This window comes from Falco punctatus (assembly GCF_963210335.1).
Source record: "Falco punctatus genome assembly, chromosome: 3".
Lineage (NCBI taxonomy): Eukaryota > Metazoa > Chordata > Aves > Falconiformes > Falconidae > Falco > Falco punctatus.
In genome coordinates this window covers 109019435-109035618 of record NC_137582.1, presented here as the reverse complement: position 1 = coordinate 109035618, position 16184 = coordinate 109019435, and the positions used below count along the sequence as shown (strand labels likewise).

Sequence of the window (16184 nt, the reverse complement as noted above, 5' to 3'; positions counted from 1 at the left end):
CATGGAAAAGTGCTTGCCCCGTTAGGCCAGTGGAACACGTGGTGTTTTGGGCCAGTCTCAGACTGGGATCCCAAGGCACTGCGTGCGACCTTGGGAAAGAGCTGGCAGTCCAGCTGCTGTGCAGAAAAGCAGCAAGTTTGAAAGAGTGATGATGCAAATGCAAACCCTCCGAGTCTTCCCCTGTGGTTGATGCTGACCACTGCTGGTGCTTGGAGATGGGTATTTAGCTCTCTGCTGTCTGCCAGCGGTGAGGATGCTGCCAGCTCTGGCAGCACCACAGTGGCAAGGGGACACCGCTGTTGAGAGCACAGTCACCTCTGCCAGATTTGGGAGAGAAGCGAAAGTCTGGAGACCCAAAGCAATCACACTAGCTAGAGGTCAAGGCATTTTGGTGCACACAATAACCTCGTATTTCCCTTGCTGGGCACTCCTAGAGAGCCAGGGATGTTGCAGAGGGGACCTGGCACTGCAGGGAGCATCCCCACTATGCATCCTGCAGCTCTGCCCTCACCTCGCATCTCCTCCCATGCACAGCTCTGCCTCGCTTCCCCCCAGGGAACTCAGCAGGGAAAAAGACAGGAAACAGATGTTGTGTTAATTTGTGCTCGATTAATTTCTACAATGACTTCCACCCCCTCTGCAGCACGGGACAAGAGGCAGGAGTGTATCCTGTGTGTCAGCACTTTCTGTGGGCTCACCTCTGTGGTTGGGGAAACTGAGGCATGAGAGGAGTACCACCGCTTGCCCCTCCAGCAAAGCACACAGGTAGCCTGGCCCCTTCCCACGTTGACCACCTGAGTGCTGGGGAGAAGAGCAGGTCTTCAGTGATCCTAGGACCTAGGACAGACATGGACGTTTCTGGCATTCAGAAGAACCAGAATTATTTTTCTCTCCTGGCAGTGGCTTGACTTTCACACCCTTCACCAGCGTATTCCCCTCTGAGCTTTCACTGACGTTTGTACCTGGACCTGCTGCCTTTTCCAGGTTGCTTTAAGCTCTTTAGGAGTGAGAAGCAGAGTTTTCTCCTAAGCAAGATGCTGGGGGAGTTTTGAAGATGTATCGCACTGAAATGACTTCTAGCACTAGAAGTACAGCAGCACCTCCTCCGCAGGGCTGCAGGTCGGGGAGGTTAAATGAGGAAGAACTTTCCCATCTGAGAGGGGAGAAGGGAGCGGGCTGTCTTACAGGTATCACTGATAACCTCTTGCCAATATCTCCCATGTTCTGGAGGTGTGATGCCCTCCCTTAGCTGTGTCCTGTCCTTGCAGTGCTGGCAGCCCTATAGCAAGGCTGTGGGGTGCCTGTCCCAGGAGATCTGTATCCTCGCCAGCTCCCACAGTCACTGGGGTGAAGTCTTCAGGCTCACCCCCTCCGAGATGAGTATCAGGCTCCTTCTCTCTGGGATGATGTTGGTTTTGTGTCCGTAATGGAACACAGGTCACCACTCGCACAAGAAAACACCATTTTTGTCCTGTCAGAGCAAGCCCAGAGGTTTATTTTAATGCACTTGCAATGCTGCTTAAAAGATTTGTTTTCCTGCTCTGTGCACTGCTGCTGGAGCTTTTCTTGGCTCCCCCAGCCCCCCCAGACAGCACACAGGCTGGCAGGGCACACGGGGTGCCATGGTGGGGGGTGCTCCCTGTCAGCTGCCTTTGGGGGTGCGCTGAGGCTGTGTGGGGTGATGGTTTGGTAGGCAGAGCAACAAGTGCTGCAGGGATGCCAGTACCTTCCCAGCTTCTGCAGGGTTGTGTCTGTAGACTGGGGCATGATGGTGGTGGGACTCAAGCATCTTCAAAGCCTGTTGCTACATCCAGGGAGAAGTCAGAAGATTTGAAGTCCTCTGCATCTCTTCCTCCTCCTCCTTCTCCCATAAGAATAATTCAGAGGTCCCAACCCGTCCATGGGAGATGTGATTGGGGTGCCTGGTTTGGACAGGGATGTGAGCTGAAGAGGTGGTGGGAAGCCTCCAGAGAAGAGAAGGTCTGTGGGTCCTGGTGAGGGGTTGGTGAGGGTGGAGAGGGAGCCATGTGAAGCAAAGGAGAGCCCGCAGAAGTGTCCTGTGGCCCTCAACAGCTCTGCTCAACCTGTCCCTCAGCTATGGAGCTCATTTGTACGCAGAATCTCACTGCTTCTCACTTCTTAGCAGTTACACCCGCTAAGCACCCCTCTCCTAGATGACACAAGTGTCCCTGCCCCTCTAAACTCACTCAGACCCCTCCACTGCAATCGTGCTTGCTGCAACCTGCTTTTGTGCAGCATCTGCTCCCCAAGCTCACCCTGCTGCCACTGCTACACTGAATTTTAATCCCAGAGTTGCCAAGTTTTAAGCCCCTGGGGTCCTAGAGCCACCCCCCTCCCCCACTCCAGCCTCTCAGCTCACACTGAGGGCTCACACTGAGGAATCACACTGACACCACCTTGCCTGGGAAGAAGGGGGCTCTGAGCCCCTGTGGATCCCCGTTTCTTGCTGGAAGTCCCGTGTTCATTGCATGCTTCCCCTTCACCCCGCGGCAGGCACCCTGAAACTCCTTCTCCAGCTGGGAAGTGGCCTGTGGAGATGGAATGAGCCAGAAGAGATGTGGGGGAGCAGCAGGCGGGTGCCTTCCTGCTGCTGCTGTGAATGGTGGGTTGAGCACCAAGAGAAGGGACGTGCACGCGTGGTCTGGAGGGTTTGGAGCCTTCCCAAACACCCACTCCCCCCAGCTTCTGCCATCAGATCAGAGTTGTGCAAGCAATCCCGTCCGCAGACAGGGGTGTGCTTCACCCAGCTCTGCATCAGGGTGGGCTGTGAGAATTACTGCCCAAATTAGTGCTGGGTGAAGTCTATTCATCCTCATTTTGCTTTGGCCGGTAGCAGCAGCGATCTCTCATCCAGATGCAGCTGCTGGAGCAGAGGGAGTTGATCACGGGGTGGGTGATAGCCCAGACTCCTGCGTGTCCTGCCCTTGCCAGGCTTACAGGGACATCTGGAATGACCTGTTCTCTCTCTGTCCCGCAGTGGGATTCAATCAATGAAATGGATGAGTTTTTCAGCCCCATCCACACCTACCAGGTCTGTAATGTCATGACCCCCAACCAGAACAACTGGCTACGGACCAACTGGGTTCAACGGGATGGCGCGCGGCGGGTCTATGCAGAGATTAAATTCACGCTGCGGGACTGTAACAGCATGCCGGGTGTGCTGGGCACCTGCAAGGAGACTTTCAACCTCTACTACCTGGAGTCCGACCGGGACCTGGGCACCAGCACCCGGGAGAGCCAGTTTATGAAGATCGACACCATCGCAGCTGATGAGAGCTTCACCAACGTGGACCTGGGGGTGAGGCGCCTGAAGCTGAACACGGAGGTGCGGGGCGTGGGACCACTGAGCAAGAGGGGTTTCTACTTGGCCTTCCAGGACATAGGCGCTTGCATCGCCATCGTTTCCGTGCGGGTCTACTACAAGAAGTGCCCGGCGATGGTGAGGAATTTAGCATCCTTCTCCGAGGCTGTGACCGGGGCAGACTCATCCTCCTTGGTGGAAGTGCGGGGAGAGTGCGTGGGCCATTCGGAGGAGAGGGACACCCCCAAAATGTACTGCAGTGCCGAGGGAGAATGGCTGGTGCCCATTGGGAAGTGCGTGTGCAGTGCTGGCTACGAAGAGCAGCGCGATTCCTGCATGGGTGAGTCCCTGCTTCTTACTGGTGGTGCCTGCAAGGGGCTCTCGCCTCTTTGGGGAAGGGCTGAGGACAGAAACCTGCTCACAAGACAGAAGCCTGGCCTCTGTGGAGGCCAAGGGCTGCCCAAACCTTTGCTGGATGGCTTCACGCTTCCAAAATGTGCCACTGGTACCACCAGCAAGCCCTTTGGGCACTCCTGTGAGCCTGGTTGTGACAGGTCTTGGTGCACAGGGCATGGCTTTGCGATGGGGGCTGGCATGGGGACAAGGACTGCCCTGGCTCCATCTTCCCCTACCGTGGAGTGCGTGGCCCAGAGGTCCCAGACCACTGCCCCCAGCAGCTCTGGCTCATGCTGAGTCCCAAACCAGTGCCCCCATCAGCTCCGGCTGGTGCTGAGATCCCTGCTGGTGCACTCCAGCAAAGCACAGCTCAGCCTCTCCAACATGCCCCGCCGCTCGCTTCCCTTTGGCAGGGGATTTTGAAAGCCAGGAAAGCAAAAAGAAAAAACACCGAGCTTTTACGAAACAAGGTTATTGTGTCCATCCATCACCCCTCCCTGGGGCTGCTGCAGAGCACTGTCATCTGGGGGTCCAGAGAGCCTTCCTGGGGGTCCTCTGTGCCACTGGGCAGGCTTCAAGCTGCTGACTGTACAAACTGTGATAAGGAAGCGGGGTGACCAGCAGCAGCCGCGCACCAGGTACGGGGATGTGTGTGTACAGAGCACAGCGCTCGGGGCTCCCCGTGAGAGCCCTCCAGGCAGATTTGTTTGCTCTTGGTTTCTTTATGGGACGTGTTTAGGGGAGCAGCACAAATAAGAGTGCGGGGCCTTTGTTTGAGTTTGTCTCTCTCAAGCGGAGCATTTGTCTTAGGGAGACTTAACGCAAGGTTAGGACGTCCGACGCCGGACTGGAACGGATCCAGGTGCTGCTGGGACCAGTGCCGGCCCCAGCGGGTCCCCAGCTACACAGAGTGGGAAGGACGGGCAGAATAAACGCTTCTATCCGCAACTCCTTCTGTCTGTGCCCATTGATTTGAAAGTCAACCTGGGATGGATCTGATAATTTAGAAAGGGTTGTCTTCTCCCACGCTAAAGAGTGGCTGCAAAGCGTGCGTGGGGCCAGCCATGTGCTGCCGTGGGAGGGGGCACTAGTATGGGTCCCAGCCCCATGACTGCAGGGAGGTTTGGTTCAAAAGGGCCAAACACCCCCTCCCCGTATTCCCCTCCTGCAGTCCCATGCAGCAGACTCTGCCCCAGGGCATCACCACCCTAAAGCTTGAAGGCTGAGGGAAGCCCTGGCATCGGCGTTGTGCTCAGCCTGCCTCATTTTCCTGTGCTCCCTTGGACGTGTGTCTCTCTCCTGGGAACAAAGCTGTGGGAAAGCTCCTTCTCTGCCCTCCTTCCCTTTCCTGGTGGGATTTTCCCTATCCATGGGCCGGGCATAGGAGGAAGCACGGTCCAGCCTGCCTCCCCAGCTGGGGGACACACAGGCAGAAGCTGGCCCTTCTGCATGCAGCTGCACTCAGGTCCACGCTGCTCAACCAGCGATGCTCCCTGGTGAAGCTCTCCGGGGCTTGTGGCATCACAGGACAGAAATGTCACCGGCCTTTCATGGACCTCAGAGTCATCTTGCCCTCCTGCCTTCCCCATCCCATTTCTCCAGCTCCTAGCGCAGGGAGTTCGATAGCCCCACGTCAAGTGAGCAGGGGCATCACCTCCTGCCTCCTGTCTCCTTTGGCAGGTGGGTGTGGAGCAGGAGTACATATATTTACAGACGAAAGCAAACAGATGCAAATCTCTGATCTAAGCTTCTTGTGCCTGATTGGGGCAGAGTTCATTTTTCACAGTGAAAAGTGCCTTTCCAGAATGATTTATAACCCCAGTGGATCTGTCGGAGTTGGAAATTAGCTGTTTTAATTGTCAGGTGGACAAAAGCAGGATTCCAGTGGCTGTTGCCCCAGCAATTTTTCATTCTCCTTCACAGGGATGAGATGATATAAATCACTCCTTGTGGCCCTAATAATCTTTCTATAAATATCAGGGAAATTCATTTTTTGCTTGGGGGAAAAAATTAGAGAAAAGATACTTTGCTTCTGTGGCAGTGTTTAAAATGTGATTCCAAATTAATTTCCTTCTGCCTTTCACAGCCAGACGCCTTATTTGTCAAAGCTAAAGATGTTTGAACAGTGGAGGTTTCTCCCCCTCCTCTTTAATGTTCATTTTTCTAAGGACCTGCCAGAGTGATGGAAGACAGTTCAGGAAACCAGATCATGGCCAGAGCTGTTCCCAGCTCTTCAGAGGAGAAGTAAGGTTGTGCCATGGAGCTGGGAAGGACAGGGTGAGGTGGGACATGGTGGAGGATGCGTAGAAATGTGGGGAACTTCTCTGCCTTTTGTCCCCTTGACTTTCAGCCACCAGCTTGGATGCCCCTTTGTGGGTTTTTTTTGGGGGGGGTGGTGGTGGTGGCTGGGATCGCTGACTCCTTGCACTTGCCCCAGTGGGATCCACATGTTTCATCTTGTTGTGGTGTCCTGGTGTTTGCCATAAAGATGTGAGGGGCAGTTCCCATGGGATCAGGGGACCAGATCGAGGCACTAAGGTTAGTGACCATGCTAAGGATGCCAGCTAGCCTGGCATCAGCTGTGTCACAGCCCCGCACTGCCCAAGACATTTGTCCCCCGTATCTGTGCCTCAGGCATCTGCCTGATCTTCAGAGGCACAGGACCCCCTTTTCCAGCTGTGGCTGGGCACAGGTGCTGCAGTGCCTTCCTGGGCAGAACCCGGGTTTGAGCATGAATCGCCACAGCTGCTGATGGGGTCCTGGGGTCTTCCAGCTCCTAAAATTCCCAGCTTCTAGTCCCACGGCATCTTCTGCCACAACCACCCCAAAGATGAAACCCCGGGGGGGGGGGTGAGATGTCTCTTCCAGGGCAGCACAGCCCTGCTGCCCCACTCGCTTTTCCCCTCCATTTTCAAGGCTCTGAAGGACTTTGCTTCTCTCACCCCCATCATCCACAGCCAGCCTTGGATGCGCTGCTCTTTCCTCCTTGAAATGCATCAGTCCGCAGCAAGACACGTTAGTATCTCTTACACACAGCAAATAGCAACTGCTCTGCCTAAATAGCAGAATAAGCAATAGCATAAGTGAAAAGAAACTGTCCCAGCAATTTATCAGATAAGAAAACAATCAGCATAATTCACCTTATTTATATGCAGCTGCTGCACAGGACAAATAGAGACCCATTTCAATAAGGTCAGTGCAATTAGAGAAATGAGAAAGGGGAGCACTTTAACCCTGGCTCTGCTTCTGTGGGAAGGGAAGAAACCCATAAGCCGTCTCCTCAAACAGCCAAGAGGCTGAGAGCTGGGACACGCAGATGGATGGGGAGGTGGACAGGGTGGCTCACACAGGTGAGGACAGTGGCTTTCCACCCCCCCACCTCCTACCAGCCCCAGCCAGACCCTCTTTGGGGTGGGCTGCCCGGCTCCTGAGCCACCAAGGTTTTGAGCCCATGGTCCTTGCACCAGGGTCAGCCTTTTGGGCTGGATCTGGATTAGTCCTTGGGCTGCATCTGTCACCAGCTATCAGTGAGCAAAACTGGAAAGCTGGGCTAAAATCTGTTTAGCTGATGATGAGTTTTGCGTGCACAGAGCTGGTTTGGAGTATCAGCAGCACTGCTATGGCTATGGATCATGGTGCTGCTCTCTGGGAGCTGACACAAACCCACCCACCCACCCAGCCACCAGTCACAGAGACCTCCAGGAGTGCAGAATCTCCCACGAAGGATGTTTTCTTTAACATACAAATGAAAAAGGGTCAAACAGAAGGAACAGGCCCACTTCCCTGTTGTCAGAGCAGGTGGATGAGCCTTCAGCAGAAATGCCATTAAAAAGAGTGCCTTTGAGGTATATCCATGGGTTTCTGGAGCAGTTCAGAATTTTTCTCTAAAGTTTGGGACTGGGCATCTTAGCCTCAAGATAGCTCTGGGTGCTCTCCTTCTGCTGTGCTCGGTGGCTTCAGCTTGGCTCTTGCCTTTGGCTGGAAAACAGTGATGAGGGAGCAACAATTAAGCAATCGCTGCTCTATCAGCCTGTTTGCACAGGAGGACGGGTGTTTGTAGCCTGCCAGGGCTGAGCCAGAACAGCTACCAAACAAGGGTCTGATGTGTGCGGCTGAATGAGGATCTGACCCTGGGGTAGACTTTATCCAGCTGTGCTTAAGCCAAAAAAAAAAAAAAATGGCCTGTGTCCTCTGGACAAGGAGAAGAGAGGGAGGCTGTCACTGCCTAGACCCTTTCCTCTCCATCTCCCAAACTGGAGGAGAGATGGGAATAGAAGGGCTGCTGGCCCCTGATGGACAGACCCCTCTGCTTCTGGGCTGTCCCATGCCTCCTGTGTGTGGCACATGGCTGGTGGAAATGGATCTGGAGAGTCTGGTTAGCAATCTGGAAGCTGGTTAATTTTTTCCAGTTGGTGGGATTCACGCTGATGAACCAATCAGCACATTTAATGTACCTTAAACCTTCCTCGTGGGCAACTTTAATCGAGCAATTAAAGCGCTACAGCATTGCTAATTAAGAGGAGAAAATACCCGGCTTGGTAATTACGTGCCTGTGAATACAGTTTTGCATCCACGGACCTTTATGAAGCAAGTCAGTGGGGACTGACTTTCCAGCTGGTGGGGCAAGGGGGGAGCAGAGCTATAGGGCGCGAGAGGAGGGGAACCCCTATTCCAGCTGCACCCCGTCACACATGTACCCTGCTGGTGGGCACAACCCTGGCCACCCAGGAGGAGGGTAAGCCCTCCAAATGCCAGGGAACACAATGACACGGGTGAAGCCGTTGGCAGGGGAAGCCAGGTCAGAGATGTGGACTCCAGCTGTGCTCTGCTGGGCAATGACCTGTGGCCACAGCAGCAAACCTTTGCAGCTGTGTGAACAGATGTGGTCCAGCTGCTGATGCTGAAAGGGGAGGAAAGGTGGAGGCATGCGACCTGCCCTCTTTGAGATTGGGTGCAAGGGGACAGACCCCTCTGCCCAGTGCACTGCACATGGGGATGCTGCTTGCCCCTGGGTACTAACCAGGGAGACCACGGCCCGTGCTCCTTTCTTTCAGTGCAGAAGGGGTGTAGAAGCACACAGAGAGGAGGAAAGAGATGCTAGTGAGTTAAGGGAGCCCACCAGATCCCTGCTCCATTCCCTTCTCTTCCCAAACTCCTTCTCCCTTCCTAAGTCAGAGATGGTATGAGAAGCCCTGGGCTTCTCTCACTCCCATTTTTCTGGCAACAGTGATTTTTTCTCCTACCTGTGTACAAACATTGCAGGGCAACCATGAGCTCCTTCTGTTGTGTCTTCACGTGGAACAGCCAATAGAGGCTGGTCAGTTGGCAATGGGACACTGCTCTTGCTGGGCTGACTCCAAGCAAAACCCCTTTTTCCTGGTTCTGGGCTACACAGGGGCCCCCAAAATGCACCTGGGGGTCACACATGCCTCTCAGTCAGCAAACCTGGGATTTCAGCTTCCAGGCTGTGCTCCACCTCCCTTAGGTCCTGCCTATGCATATATACCACGTGTCAAGGGGACAGATAAATGTATGTCAAAATACCCTGTCACTGCAGCTCTGGACAAACACGCTGGAATATGTTTCACATTTCTTTGCAAATTGGTGCGGATTTCAAGGAGATTTTCAATGCAAGTCCCAGCGCACACGTGCCAGCTCCGAACCGCAGGCTTGGTGCCTGTGTTGCACTCAGTGATGCCTGCTCAGAGCCTCCCGTGCCTGCTGGCAGGGTACCAGGTGGTCATACCCAGAGTTAGACTGCACCAGCGCCCTGGGTGCCCACCACGTAGGGTTTCTGCCATGACTGTACCAAAATAAACCTTTCAAGGGCAGAAGCAGTGACAGTTTCAAAGATGCGCTAAGGGAGTTATGCAAACGGCCTTTCCGTGATGCCAGGCAAGAAAATCAAAGGAACTTAGTGGCTCACAAGATTTTCATTATTGGTTTGCAAGCCAGTCAGCTGCTTTGTAAAATGCAGGCAATACCGGATGCTAAGATTATATCACCTTCTGCTTATCCCATGCAAAGCCCTGTATCCTAAAAAAAAAAAAAAAAAAAAAAAAAAAGAAAATAATTTGTTTTCCAAATCATATAATCTCGGACTATTCAGGACCCAGGTATCAGACTTCAGATGGGAGCAGACTGCAAAGACAATGTCTCAGGGACACAACCCGCTTGCGAGGTTCGGGATGGACGTTAGGAAAAACTTCTTCCCCTGGAGGATTATCCAGCCTTGGGATGGGATCCTTGGACTCACACTTGATTTGTACCAGGACTTCCAGGTTATAGTTCCAGATCTGGCTGCTAATCAGCCTGTATGGATCCCAGATCTGCTGGGCTGCCCATGCATGGCTAATTCAGCTCAACAAGCATGCTGGAGAAGGCAGGGCACAGGGTGAGGTGATCTCAGCATGTCCAGCATCTTCATCCCTTCCTCTAACACTCCAGCAAGTGGCCAATTGCATTTTCTAGGAAAACAAAACAAAGCAGCCCCCCGCCCCCCCCCATACACACACCTAAAATGATATTTTTTTTCTGGTTAGGAACAGAGAAAAAGGGCAGAGATGACTGCAGAGCTGCCTTTCCCCCACCAACAGAACAGTGTTTTGTGTCCCTGGCTGAATATTTTATTGTTTGTCACTTTTCCTCTGAGTTTGGTGTGTTTAGCCGCTGACGTGGATGAAGGGTGAGAATGATGCTAGACTGGAGTTCAGGGTATTGATGGGGATGAAACAAATTTCATTTGTGCTTGGTAGGTCTCTGTAGTCCCTGTAAGAAGTGCTGAAGAGCAGCGGGACTGTGATGGATGGATCTGGCAACTCTCAAAGACCTTTACCAGCTTTGGAATGTGGGGTTTTTTTGGTTTGCAATCTTTTTCTCCACAGAATTTGCCCAGGTGCAGGTCGTGGGCACAGGTTGTTGCTCTGGATGTGAGGTACCACTGTTCAGGTGCCTGGGAAGCTGTTGTTGGGGAATTTAGAAATAGGCAGCCTGTGGGAAAACCCCAGCATTTTGTACCAGCACTGACACTGGGGATGGTGTAACGCAATGGGAGGCTGGGGAGCCTAAATTCGCTACCGGCATATTTGGAGGTTGGGTGTGATTGCCTTGCGTGGGGAAGACGCTTTTCATCCCACGGAGCAGTAGGACCGTGCCAAAAATTTGTTCTGTACTCGACATGAGATCCAGATCCCACTCGTGTCACCACTTCTTGTGTGACAACTTCTTCCCCTTCCTGAAAACAAGATGCTGCCTCTGACACTTCCCCATGAAGGAGAAAGGGATCCAGAAGCTGGTGGTGCTCAGCTGTGCGGGGGTGAGGGCTGTGCTGTTCCCTGTGATGCTCTTCATTCTGCTTCTGCTGGAGTGCTGGGCACCCTTGATTTTAAAGCTCAGCCCCTGTATGTACCCATAGCCGTCTGCATGTGTGCATCCCCTCCAAAGCTGCATACCAGTTCCTGCAGGGGTTGGGATTAAATCCTTGGTATTTTGCATGTCCTTTCCTCATTTATGGATATTTGCTCCCTGAAGCCTTGCAGCAGGGATGCAGGGTTGCCTCCAGCACTGCCATCTGCACCAGTGGCTCCCATTTGGCCCCGCTCCCTCCTGAACGCCGCGTTTTCTGGGTTTGTTTTTCATCCGGTGAAAACTGTGGGTTTTTTTTTTTTCAGAAGCCTTGGATAGTTCTGTCTAAAATTCCACGACAAAACTGAGTTTTGGAAACAGCTTTTTTCTAATTCTAGCATTAAGCCACCTGTTTCCATCCAACTCCTGCAAGCTGTAGCGTTTCTCCAGATAAGTTTTATATAAAAGCCTTCACTCTGAGAGCGTGCCAGGCTGCCTCACCTACGTCAGTCTGCACAGCACCACCCCAGCTCCGCTCCCACAGAAGGGTTCAGATGTTTCCTGTTTTGTTGGGTTTTGGTTGTTTTTTTTTAAAGATGTAGGGAAGAAGAGCAGGACAGAGTCAGGAGTGCTTTCCAAAGTACTGTATTCCAAGCAAGAGGCAAGACCTGCTGATTTTTCTGTGGCAGCACCATGCAGACACCCAGTTTGGGATGCAGCCAGTCTGGAACACCATGGTTCCAGTTTACCCAGCACTACAAGTGGAATTACTCTAGTTGGAAGAGCAGGGTCCTTCTTACACAACATGTCCTGGTGGCTGTGAAATCTGGGTGTTGGGCAAGAAGCTGTGCAGGATGCCCTTTGCTGCATGTGCCATTTGCTTGCAGCCTGATACGGAGGGTTTTGCCAGCTTTGCAAAATCTTCATGGGTGAAAACTCCCCTCTGTCCCCCTCTCTGCAACATGCCAGGTGCAAAGGAGTGCTGGATGTGTTGAATGATGGGGGAAGGACCAAGGAGTGGGGAGGTGATGTGAGGTGGAGTCTGGGGTGATATGAGGCAAATTCAGGTTTGTATAGTGGTGCGATGAGTTGTAAGGTAATATTGGGGGTGGAAAGGGTTGTGAGCTGTGCAAAGGGGCTGCAGGGTGGGAACTGGGCTGTTCCCACTCAGGGGCTAGGGGTAAGGCAGTGGTCTGGGGTGTGAGAGAGTGCAGGGGCAAGCAGCACACAAAGGGTGCACAGAGCATCAGGAGGGCTGCAGAGCAATTTGCGATCTACAGACCAAGAATTTACCTGAGAAAGCCACCCCAGCCAGCCCCCCAGACCCCCTCCAGACTACTGACCAACCTGGGGACGCAGCCTGGGATTGCAGGGAAAGGGGACACAGCCTCACAAAACCACAAGGTCTGGGGCAAGGAGGTGGATGCCTCTTTTTAAGACATGACTGTGAGTAACATGCTTCTGTTTCAGTGTCTGTGTCATGTAGGAGCTGAGGTTGGAGGCATCATGCCTAAACTGGATTGAAAGAAGCTGGGATTTTCTGTGCCAGCTTCTCCCGCAGCCTGGAGGGCTCTGGGACCAGTGCCTGTCTCTGGCTGTCACAGTGACTCTGACACCCTCATTTCCATCTCTATCTCCTCCCAGCATTGCCAAAGGGAGAAACATTGCTGCCCTTCTGCTGCTTGCTGATGCTCAGCTTTGTTGCAGGGTCGGGGAGGTGGGCAATCGGTGGCACCAGTGCTGCTAAGCTGCCCCATGGCACCCTCTCAGCCATGCCCTCACCCTGGCCAAACCTCCTGGGCTGAATATGGAGCCGAGAGAGAGCGACACGGGGTTGATGCTCGCATTTGCAGCAGCACTGAAGTCACCCTTAGTGGTCCCACCAGGGCCACCTGCAGAGCGCTAGTCCCAGATGGCAACTTCAGCCTGAGAAGAGTGGCTCATTCTCAGCTAGCATCTCCCCGACAGGTTCATCTATCATCTCCTGAGCTCTGCCAGCTTATTAGCAGATGTTGTCCTGTCCCCAGAGGATGGAGAGGGAGGGAAACAAATGGACCGAACTACAGATGGCTGGCAGAGCCCTACCCACGCTCACTGTTTCTGAGACAAGCCTGCTGCTCTGGGGCCCCTTGGGCAAGCGATGTGTGAGAGAGTGGGGCTGATGGGCTGGGAAAAAACAGGCACGATGTGCTGTGCAGGGTGGGGAGCTCAGTGGATGCCCCGTGGTATTGACCCCAAACAGGCTGGGATGGCAGTTGGGGACCCGCCTAGGTGACAGAGGGCTGGAGATGCGCTGTGCCAAGCACAGGTTTAGTGTTGGTTTCTGTAGGCTCTGCTTGTGACACTGGCCCAGCCAAGTGTCTGGGCTGTAAGCGCAGTGTAGATGTGCAAGTCTTGAGCTGGGCTGCAGGTGAAGGTCCGCTGCTGTCCCACGTGCACTGTGAAACCACCCCGTGAGATGAAACTGCAAGGACAGTCAGCCTTGGCTGGGTTTTACAGGAGGAGTGGCACTGGGGCCAGAAGGAGGACACCAATAGCAGGACTTCTGGTGGTCCACAGAGGGGACCAGAGATCCTCAGACACAGAGGAAGGTTATCAGTTGCATGCAATAATTTAAAATACAAACATCCCTATCTTCTGCAGGGCTCCTGGGGGGGCACTTGTGGCAGACAGCAGTAGCTGGTTGCTGTGAAGACAGCAGGACAACCATTCTGCACCTCCCTGGTGTGCAGCTTCAGATTTTGGTGGCTTCAGTGTGTGCTTACAGCCATGGCTCTAGAGCCCTGTAAATTTTAGACCTGGTGCATTTCACTGAATTTTTCTTGCTGGCCACTTCTCTGCTGCTTTGCTTTTACCACAGCTAACCCAGGAGGTCCTGGTCTTCCACGTGTCACTGGCCTGGCAAGAGAGAGCTCACTCCAGAGCAGGACATGCCTGCCATTCTGTACTGCAGGGATTTCATCTCTTGTGCAGGTTCCAAGCTGGTGCCCTCTCCCATGCCTGCTTTGCACGTGTGTCCTTCTTCCATCCAAAGCAAGCACTGAGACACACAGAGGTGCCTGACCCCATCCAGAGCGGTGCCTGCCCCAGCCCCAGTTGCTCTCCCACCTCCTCACATGCTCAGCTGTCCAGGTGCCAGGAGGTAGTTCCAAACAGCTCTGCCCTGGTGCACATATTCACCTATAGTTTGTCATTTAGGATGATTTTCCCCCTGAATGCATCTAAAATAATTGTGAATCATTGCTACAGGTAATTAATGTTTGGGTTTTTTTTACAGCATTAAATGCTAAGTGATAACAGTTGCTGGGTGCAAATCTGCTGCGCTTCGTGTTCTCATCCTTCCTGCTGGCCTGTCTCTTCATACCTGGTGTAGCACTGATTTCTCTGCCCTTGATTAAATATTAGGAGAGGGGGGGGAACCACTCCAGGTGTCTTTTGAATCAGGAGTCCCTGGTTGCCGCAGGGATAGAGATGATGGGGGTTTGCAGGTCCGAGGGGGATTGGCAGAGGTTGAAGGCAGCAGATCCTGACATGCACGCTGCCCAGCACAGACCGTGGGGCTGTCTCATTGCTTGCTTCCCATCTGGTAGACTGTGCTCATGCTGCATTTTCATCCTTTTCCACAGGGAAAAGCTGGGAACTTTTCTTTCTTAAAGATTTGCTGGTTCCGCCCACCCCTCACCACCCCACCCCCCCACCCCCCACCCCAGCTAGCTACCTCCCAGATTTGTCCCCACCTGAGAACAGGGTGTGCCAGCACTCATCTCAGCCTTACACCCCAAACCAAGGGGTGGAACACTGGAGGGTGTTGCAGTGTTAGGCAGAGGGCACCTGGTAACGGCAGAGCATCCCTGCTTCTCTTGACGTGTGGCATCATGAGGACCAGTCAGCACCAGGGTTTAGCAAATGTCCCAGGCTGTCCTTGGTGCAGCTGGCTGGGGACAGCGCACCCCCTCTCCCAGCTCTGTCTTTCCTCTGTTCTTTCCTCTTCTGCTGCCCCTGAGGAGGTGAAAGGAGTCGAGAGAGCTGGGGAGCAAAGCCAGCCCCAGGCAGCTGCAATTTCCTTGTGAGTCCCATCTGCCTTCCCTCGCATCCCCATGTCTGGGCAATTCTGCTCCTTGCTCTGATGCCCTTTGGGAAGTGGAGAAGCAGGAATTTAGGAACAAACTCTGGAACTTCTGGAGGAACAAACTCTGGAACTGCTGGCCTTTGCCTTTTCCAGCCTGCTGTACCAAAATGTGAGACCAGTCCACGATACCAGCATCTCTGGCACATGCGGCACGTGTACATCCCTCTGCTGGTATTGCTTCCCTGACTTTAAAGTAGCCTTTGGTGCAAAACTGCCCCAGAAACTGGTGACAGGGTCTGAAGAGGGACTAGCAAGCCATCAGGGATGTGTGTGGCTGGAGCACTGCCTTCAGCTGCCATTGCTGGTCAGCAGCTTAGTTATAAAGAGGCTGTTGTATCACTGTGTACGTTGGTAGCAGTCAGTCTGGGGAGATCAGTGGCAAGGAAAGGGAGTGTTATTAATAAGAAAACAAATCAGCACCTAGAAGCAGAACAGACAGCACAGAGGGACCCAGACCACCAGGGATACTGGATCACAAACAAAACCCTTCTACATGTTTGGAAGAAAAATTGAGGCTGTATGTAGAGCTGGCCACTGGGGGTAAAGACAGGAAAATGAAGGTATTACTACCTCAGCAGGGAAAAACAGAAATGAGTCAGAGCCAGAAATAATGCTTGAATCACTGGAACTGGTCCTAGAAGTAGTTGATGAATACGGGGACCCAGACAGAGCCTGTTTTTCCTTACTTGGAATCAAAATCTGCAAAAGAGGACAGATCCTTCCACCCCCAGACAGATACCTGACATGCCACATGTCACTCTTGAGCTAATCGATTTGCCTAACGTGAGATGAGTTGTTTGTGTGACAAATGAATCACCCGCGGGGCTGCTGGGAGAAGTGGGGGTAGGATGGAGCAGACTGATGCAAGCCCTGGCGTGGGATGAGCGGCTGCTCCTGCCACACAGCCCCCAGCACCAGGAGGAGGGGAAGCAACTGAAGGCGGGTTGTGTTGGTTGTGTTGGTTGTGTTGCTGGAAAAAAACTCAGGCTGGCT

At 53.3% G+C, this 16184-nt stretch overlaps 1 protein-coding gene across 1 annotated transcript in view; it reads left to right on the top strand.

Annotated features, from left to right (window-relative positions):
• Positions 1–16184, top strand: part of EPHA8 (EPH receptor A8) — a 71763-nt gene that overhangs the window by 39329 nt on the left and 16250 nt on the right. Inside the window, 1 exon segment of the mRNA XM_080379614.1 lies at positions 2999–3662. Within this exon segment, the coding sequence (XP_080235740.1) occupies positions 2999–3662 (664 nt within the window).